The sequence below is a fragment of the Lissotriton helveticus genome, chromosome 1_1, assembly GCF_964261635.1.
Source record: "Lissotriton helveticus chromosome 1_1, aLisHel1.1, whole genome shotgun sequence".
Lineage (NCBI taxonomy): Eukaryota > Metazoa > Chordata > Amphibia > Caudata > Salamandridae > Lissotriton > Lissotriton helveticus.
The window spans coordinates 1,355,995,109-1,356,004,420 of record NC_136057.1 but is presented as its reverse complement, the minus strand read 5'-3'; the positions used below and the strand labels follow the sequence as shown (position 1 = coordinate 1,356,004,420).

At 42.3% G+C, this 9,312-nt stretch overlaps 1 protein-coding gene across 1 annotated transcript in view; it reads left to right on the top strand.

Annotated features, from left to right (window-relative positions):
• Nucleotides 1-434: 434 nt before the first annotated feature.
• Nucleotides 435-9,312, top strand: part of ADSL (adenylosuccinate lyase) — a 75,614-nt gene continuing 66,736 nt past the window's right edge. Inside the window, exon 1 of the mRNA XM_078683353.1 lies at nt 435-761. Coding sequence (XP_078539479.1) covers nt 612-761 — 150 coding nt within the window. The 5' untranslated portion in view covers nt 435-611. The remainder of the gene's footprint in view (nt 762-9,312) is intronic.

Below are 9,312 nucleotides of genomic sequence, written 5' to 3'. Positions count from 1 at the left end.
CTGCGTGCTTTACCGGAATGTATGTCTATGTAACCTTCATTTTTAGTCTCCTGTTTTTCTTTGTAATGTTTTATTGTGTCCCACGGTTCTGTAACATAACTGGCTCTATTGTACAGCACTACTGTTTTTCTTTGCAATGTTTTATTGTGTTCCACGGTTCTTTTGTAGTGTAACTGGCTCTATTGTACAGCGCTCTGACACCTTCGGGTAATGTTCCGCGCCTTCTAAAAATGCACAAATAATAAAAATAAAGAAATCCATATTCTTAACAGAATTAATAGTGAGTCGTAAACGCTAAGAAATCTTGTACTCTAATTCGCGGGCAGGTCGGTAGGCATAGTGGAACACGATTACAGGATGGCTTTTAACGCAGCTCTTTTTATGGTTCCAGTTTTAGTCAATGGAATGGTCACGTGAAGCATGTGTGTCATGTCTCTGCAGCCCAAACAAAGATGGCCGAAAGTAAATAGTGCCCTCGCTGTCTTTGATCATCTTGGATCAGGTTGCGTGACGAATAGGCAGGCAGTGGCGGGAACACGCCCTTTTCCAGAGATGGCGGGGGCGTGGCATACAGCTCCTATCGTGGATGTCCATGCCCATTGCCTTCTACCATGGCGGCCCAGGAGGACGACGAGCTGAACCGGTACCGGTCTCCGCTGGTGTCCCGCTATGCGAGTCGGGACATGGCCTTCAATTTCAGCGAGAGGCGAAAACACCGCGCATGGCGCGCACTCTGGGCACAGCTGGCGCGGGCGCAACGGGTAAATACCCAAAGTTATGGGACTTGTTTGGGATGGGGAATATCGGATGGATGCTTGATGTGGGTGCTCAGAAGTAAATCTGTTCAGTGCTCTCTGTTGCACCCCTTGCGTTGTAGCCAGCGGCGCGTTGCATTCTGTACCTTGTAGTTTCAGTCCCCGCAGGCATTGCATTGGGTCTGTTACCAGGTTGCATGACAGTTAAAATCATGGGTGTGACTTTCAGTCCGTCATGCGCCCCTCAACTCTTGTTAATATCTGATTGTAAGCTTTGACCTCTGTGTGTACTATTCAAGTGAATATTCAGAACTTGAAAATTCATAAAACTTTTACCAGACCTGGAGGTTTAGTCATTTGAATAATTTACCCAACAAAAATGTAATGCGCTTGACTTTTTATAAACGGGGCTCAAATTGTGTGATCTTAGGCAAATATTTTATTTACATCGTTGCCTTTTTAACACGTGAGCACGCATTCAGATATCTGAATTCAGCATGTGTTGTACAAAAAATGATTTTGCTTGATCTAATATACTAATCTTTTGCTCCATGTTTAATAAGAATCTATCTCGCTCATAGGGTAAACATGACTCTTAACTTGCCTCTTAGTTCGCTAATAGCAATGTATTAAGGGCAGGGGCAGGAATGTTTCTAAGTTCATGTTTAAAAACTCACTTTTAACCCCTTGCGTGCTTTGGACGTTCCCCCGCCGTCCGACGTCACGGTGGGCGTGTGCGGAGGACGGCCGGGAGCCATCCGAACCCCGCCCACTCATTAATTCGCCAGCACCGCGAGGGAATTTGCGCAGCGCGCAAGGGGTGAATACATTTATCACTATATCGTGATATGGGAGTGCACTGTCATTAACAGACAGCACATTTTTCATTCAAATGGTCAGTCTTTCCCACTGACCTGCCGGTTTACTGATAAAACTCTATAGCTTACAAGCAAAAGTAGTGTTTCAGCGAATATTCATCATTTGCACATCAAGTAAAGTAGATTTGTTTTGATACTATTAAAATCTTTGTCTATCGCACTTCAGAGTTACAAAAAATATACTTTCCTACCTGCTGATCTATTTTGAAATATTTATACAGTTCATTAACAAGCTATTTAAATGTTATTTGTTAGAAAAAAAAACGGACATGCTACAACGTCCCAAGCCAGCACCCATAGAAGGTACCAACGGGAGCTGGCATTTATTTGTTAAGGTGGATGACAACCGGAACAACCACGGCTCAACTTTTTTGGGGGCTCTGGTGGGTGCCCCAGTGCCTCTGTGGCTGCAGCTGACTCCCCTGGTGGAGACCAGCACTTTTAACACATTTCTGGTTGGTCCCCACCCGGGGCACCCACACTGCTGGCTCTGTTGGGAGTCACAGCATGCTCCCCAAGCAACACCATACTGTGTGTTGGCGGTAGCCAGCATTTTTCCTTTGCTCCCGTCTGGGCCAGAGCTGCATTTTTTTACTTCTCTCGTTGGGTGGGAGCAAAGTTGAGTTTCCTGCCCAGTAGAGTGCAGGCAGGGTATGCCCGCACTCTCCCAGGCAGGGAGCCACAATATCCCAGGGGTGGGCTCCTCTGGACACTGTACAGTATCCGACTCATGGGGATGGGGTCCCCAGTACGGACATCAGCAAGGTGCAGGAGCATGCAGTCCCCCTTCCCGTTTAAAATAAATTAAAATGGGGTCCCCATGGCTTGAGAATTCTTGGGGGTGGGGGGGCTCCATGCCCCCCCCCTCCCGTTCATTATAATTTGGCCCCACAGTATGAGGCTCGGAGAGGGGGGGAAGTGCATTCCCCCATTCCTAATTATTGTTTTGGCCCAGACTGATGGGGTCTGCTGCAGCAGTAGAAGGCTTGGGGAATGGGCAAAGTGCCCCCCCCCCCGTATTAAATTGTGGGCCCCAGGAGATGGGGGTTGAAATGGGCTTGGGGAGGGGGCCCCCCACGCTAAACCCTCTTCCCAAATAATTATATTTATTAACCCCTAGGCCGTTGTCCACCCTGGGGGTCATATTAATTTAGAAAAAAAATGGCTGCAGCTTTTATTTTTGGCTGCAATCAAACAGGAGTAACGAGGGATCATGGCAAAAAAACCGAACATTTAAAAAATGTTCTACCAAAGGGCTGGGGGAGGCGGGGGCAGTAGTATCCTTGCTCTGCTACCTTTCATATATCCTTCTTCATTTTTTTTTTTTTCTTCATTTTCAGGACTTAAGCCTCCAAGTCCTGTAATTACCGCCACAACATTTTTGTTCCTTTTGCGGCCAGCCAATCAGGTCCTTTCTCCAGCGGGAGCAAGATGACTCAAGGGGAAAATAGCCCCCTCAACCAATCAGAATACTATATATGTTGAAGTTGTGCTTGCGGGACTCTTGCGAGAGTCCCTCAAACCCAATCGTCCAGATATACAAATATTTTTGTATCTTAATTTCTCAAAAACGACTGAATGGACTTACTGCGAATTACAAGAAGTAAGATTAATGGACCAAGATCTAGCCTCCTGCTAAATTTGGTGTAATTTTGTTAAGCAGTTCTCTCGCTATCTCTTTCCAAAAAGGTTTATGGAAAATGCATGTTGAGTTTTGGGACCCCCTACCCTTTTTATCAGCCCCCACTTTGCAGACCACCCCAAAATGTTCCAGGAGGAACCTGAAATGGATAAACTCTTGTCTTTGATAGTTTCACAAAGATACGTCAAACGTATGCCCAAGTTATCAGCAAACCAAAAAATGGTTTTCCAATGGATAGTGTGTGTGTGTACATATATGTATATGTATGTGTGTGTGTATATGTGTGTATATGTATATATATATATATATATATATATATACACACACATATATATACACACGCTCCAACCTGTCCCTCAATGCACTTTCCGTGCGGACAAGAACGGGACACCATATGACGCCACAGCCAGACTCAAAGTACTTTCACTGGTGATATGTTTTTATTCGTGCATACAGGGTGCAGAGCCTTGTCAAACGCGTTTCGGGCACCGGCTGTGCCCTTGCTCACTGACCATTCGCCATGGTTACTCCACCTATATAAATACAACAATGCAACTTTCAAAAAAGCGCGCCAACCTCGCCGTTAGCAATAAACATAGGCAATGGACTTGTGCCGTTAAATGCTTCACTGAATACATAAAATGGTCCCGCCATTTTGGAACGGTGCATTTAAACTAGCCCAAGGTAAACATACCAAAATAACACCAACATAGGTATACCTAAAAAAACGTAAAACGATCATGGATCATAAAAACGTTTAAAAATGCATTATATACATGGCATTGGTTAGGTTGTTGATGTTATGTAAAAGAATGTTAAAAATGTTGAAAATTTTACCAGGTGATGGGAATGCAGTCAATATAAAAAACATTGAAAACAAGGTTTCATAATCCGTTCAATGGCATATATAGGAATGCCTATGTTTAAAAATTAGTCCCATTAAAAATATATAAAACTATTAACACTGTGCAAATACGATGTGTTGACATAACACTATGCATATTAATTGCGATGTCTAAAATAATGATATTTGATTTTAACACATGCAACCTTACAACAGTAAAGTGCTGATATGCAAAATTTATAAATTCAGTTGTAAACATAAGACCTGTGCAAACTTAACCATGCAGTATAGGAAAAGTGCATAGTACAAAATGTAAACAAAGTATATGTAAATATGGGACTTTCAGGAACGGTGCAAAAATGCAATAATATTGAGAACCATGTTTACTTGTTGACTCTCATATAATCATCTGGTATAGGGCCAATTACATATAAGTTATTCTGGTGCATAAATGCGTTTTAGTCCCAGTGAAGTCTGAACATGTTGCGCGAGTGTTAGCATAGTTGATGTTGTGTCCATATTTGTGTATGGCCACGGTGGAGAATGCAATTGTTAAGAAGCTTGAAAAAAAGGGGACATTTCTTATCAAATAACATGATAAGAAGTGAAAAGTGCATAGTGTGATATATAAACGATTCTTAATAAATAAAAAACACAAAATGTGTGATAGTTCATCTTAATTAATGTTGTTCTCAACCTGCCCTCAGAGGGTAGGGACTAGTGACTATTGGTATGTGTATGCAAAATATGTGAGTCAGATACTTTTCTTAATGTGAATTCCAAGCCTGGAGTTCTCAAGCCCTACATACTGATTGGAGAATGTTGCGGAGATCCTCCCCCATGTTGAGGCCCCCAGGAGTCTTACTATTAAGTTTAATAATGTATCTGGACTCAACTGGCGTAGTCTCTGTCTATGTCACCTCCCCTTTTCACCTGTTCTACTGCATCAATAACAAAGTATTGCAAGTTTGTTAAATCTTTGTTATAGTATATATATATTATACACACGCTTGATGGTCACCAACAGCCTCTGCACTCACGGGGGGGGGGGTACTCGATTGCGCGGTGGTGAACTCTCAAAAATTCATTTCTGAAACGAGTGTGAAGACAGACGCGTTTTGGCAAGCACCTTCGTCATTCCCGAAACTCATCTGTTTTCACACTTGTTACATTCAATTTATGAAAATCCCTTCCCCAGAGTGCGGACCAATTTGTGTTGCGTCGAGCAGAAAAATATATAGAATATTCACAATTCCTCCCCAATGTAAGAGAGGACGAGCACTCAAGACGTGAGGTTGATATCTGTTGATTGCATCAGTCAACACAGGACGCATTTTGGCTGTACACAGCCTTTGTCACAGCCAAAACGCATCATGTGTCCGTTGATGCTGAATGGAATAAACAGATATCATCCTCACGTCTTGAGTGCTGGCCTTCTCTTACATTGGGGCGGAATTGTGGCAATTTGACAGCACTAGCGGAAGCGCCTTGCAAAGCACCTCCAGCGGTCAGGAAGCAGGCCTGCAGTGCAGTGTTTGTTTATTTATATAATATACCGACATACATACACCAACCCCCCCCCTTGGAAATCATGGGAGGACTAATCCTTTTCTCTGTGTCCTTAGTAGAATTAAAAAATCTTGCTTCCAAATGTTATAACATGTGAGATTCTATGTCAAGACCAGAGGCTTTGAATTATGCAAGTTCAAAGTTTATCAACAATTGTGGAAAACGGATAACTTACTGATTTATTATAGAATTCCTTAAACAATGAATCTGAAGATCAATCCACTATGTAGATGATGTCCTCAAGTTGTTCACCAACATCGAAAGATTTGGAGGCCATTCCTCTAATGGAGTGAGCACCAAAAATGGTAGAATTAATGCCCACTTCAGACAAAATCCATTTGATCTATTGTGCAAGAGTTATACAAGAGAGAGGTCCATTAAGGGTGAGCAAGAAAGATTAGTACCTGACGGGGATGGACGTAAAGGTGAGGTGCCCGCTTCATTTTGCCAAAGTCAGTGGGCAAAACATAGTTTGATTCCCTAGAAAGGCTGTAAAGAAAACCTGCCTGGAGGCTGATTTGACCCTTTTAGAAATTGCAAAAGAAATTCGTTCTGGAGTAAAGTACTTAACTGCCAGGTCTAACACTTGGACATCAGAGGCTTGTTTACCGGAAGCTAAGCAAAGGAACAAAGCCAGTTTTGCATAAAGTTGTTGCCTAGAGAGGAGAAAGTTGAGGCCAGGATTGGAGCAAGTTCAATTCCACAGCTGCTACACCTATGTAGTGGTGTTAGCCAACATCCCCACATTAGCAGATGAGACGGTAGAATCCTGGGGGAACTTAAGGAATAAGTCCTTACAGTGGCTTGTCTCTAGGACGGGTCTAATTGATAAACTATTTGTTGAGTTTAAGATGGCAAGGAGAGTGGAATGGTTAGGCAGAGGGCCAAAACAACTTCTAGGGGATTGTGTAGTGCTGTCATTCAAAACCCCTCATTTAGTGAGATTGATACTGAGCAGAATTGGAGATAATCCCATGGGTGGTTCATACATCAGTGTTGTTCCTTTTGGCTATTTTTATCAACCTACACACAGTAATAATGTCAGGATTAACTGGAAAAATCATACTCCATTTTATAGGAGACAGTTTAACATTCACACTCAAAACCGCCTCGATGAATTTAACAACCTCGAAGCGGTGGATTGACTGAGTTTAGAGGACCTCACTCAAGCTGTAATACTCAGAGGCTTGGATGTTTCTTGCAATATGGGCCCATCAATAATTCAATCCAGTGTGTCAACAGTTAAATTACCAGCCCAATAACACTGGAAATCACAGAGGCACTTAACACTACAACCACAGATAAGGTGGCTGTCCTGAGACAAACCTCTGTGTCCCAAACTGGACTTATACCCTCACAGGCGGAGGGAGGCTGGAGAGGGACTGGTAGTAAAGCAAGGAATGTTAAATGCCAGATCATGTTTTGGAATGTGGCTGGTTTAAAATCGAATGTGACCAACAAAGTATGGATGGATTATGTGTACAATTATGAGATATTTAGCTTGCAAGAAACTTGGGTGGAGGAGCCAATCCATATGAGTGGATTTAAAAAATTTCACACCCCAGCAGTAAGATCGACTCATGGCAGAGCAAAAGGGGGGCTTTGTACCTATACGCCCAACCACCTAAAAACGAGGAAAGTTGATTTAGTTGCGAACAATCAATACTACCAAATTATAAGCATACATATAGATCAGGTATCCTGTGTGATAATACTGAATTTTTATAATAATTTCCCACTATGGAAATGCTGGAGGAAATATTGAAAAACTTAAATAGAGTTGTGAATAATTTGCAAACTCACCCAACCAAAGATGTTTTTTTGTTATATCGAGTGGGGATTTTAATTGCTCTCTATGTCAAAATGGTGATAAGGGGGTCTTTGGAATAACTTTTAAAAAAGGCACCAGTTTTGCACACTTCTCGCACACAACATATGGAGTTCTCCTGAATGACATGTTTACATGTGATATGGGGTTTGCTAACAACTTATGCTCACCCGTTGTTCCATTTAGCCCGACTTTTAATGTACGAGGTATCTTTTCAACAATAGATTTTATTTTGATATCTAGCAAATACTCCCCACGTGTTGGGAATTTTATTACTCACGACATCGCCTTAAGTGATTATTTCCCATTAAGCATCGATGTTGTGGTGCATAATCAAAATTTTAACACAAAAGGTCAATCTACGCAGTTCCTGAAGAACATCACTTTGAGTAGGCAAAATGGGAACGCACTGAAGTGGACGAAAGTGGACCCAGAGGAATTTGTCACTAAATTATTGACAAGGTGTAAAAATATGTTTTATGCTTGCCTCAATGAAAATTCCTCTCATTTAGTAATCTTAGAGAACTTCTTAGCAATCTCAAATCAAATTCAAGAAACTCTGGGGGTAAATGCAAAAAGGAATGATAACCATAGCGAAGGGTGGTTTGATTCCAAATGCACTAAGGCTTACACTAAACTTAAATACGCATTAAAGGCCAGAGTGAAGGATCAGGACCTTATTGGGGAAGCCAGAAGAAATTACAAGAGGACACTAACTGCAAGGAAGAATAAGTTAAAATAGGAAGCCTGGAATGCCCTACATGAGGCATCAATTGATCGAGGCTGCTGCATTTTGGAAGGCAGTCAATGCGCCTTTTTTTTGCTGAAAAAGATAAAGCTTAGAGATCGCCATCTCCGAATCAGAGTGGGTATCTCATTACTCAAAGCTTTACACTAATCCAATACAAGATGATCAGGGAATATTGGAGTCTGATGCTGACTTTGAGTCTCCCCCCACTTTCCAAAAATGTATAATGGATTTTACCTTGAGCGAGGTTAACGTGGCCATAACTGCTAGCATGGGAGGTAACGCCCCGGGACCGGATGGTATCCTGGTTGACCGGTTTAAAACCAATATGGCTTTGTGGGGACCACTTTTAACGCAACTTTTTAATGCATGCTGCTCCAGGTTTTTTTTTATTGTTCTGGTTTGAATCTATAATTGTTCCTATTTTTAAAAAGGGCGATAGGGCGAATCCAGTATGTTATTGCCCAATTTCATTACTGGATTACACAGTTAAGATCATAGGGCGCGTGATTTTAGATAGATTACAGACGTGGGTGGAGGAACATTCATTTCTAAGTAATCTACAATATGGCTTCCGTAAGGGCCTGGGCACAATTGACCAGGGCCCAAACCTACATATCCTTTTAGACCAATAAACAAAAGCAAAAAGGGAAAGGTTGCTTTTAACTTTTGTTGTCTTAACGTCCGCATTTGACTGTGTCGTCCACGAAAGCTTTTTTTAAAGGGGTTGGGGGTAGACCATTCTAGAATTCTTTTTCTAAGGCAACTCTATTCAGGGGCAAGGGCGAGGGTCTGTTTTGGACAGGGCGGAGATTGTAACAAGAGTTTCAGAGTATCGAGAGGAGTGAGGCAAGGCTGCGTCCTTGCCCCATTCCTATTCACGCTATACATAAATGACCTTGAGTGCACCCTAATTAAGGAGTGCAGGGACTTACCACTAGCAGCGACTCAGCCTATCCCTGCACTCCTTTATGCAGATGACGCGGTCCTGATGGCCGGTACGCCCCATGTTCTCCAAAGGGTAGTAACTTCCTTTACAAATTTTATG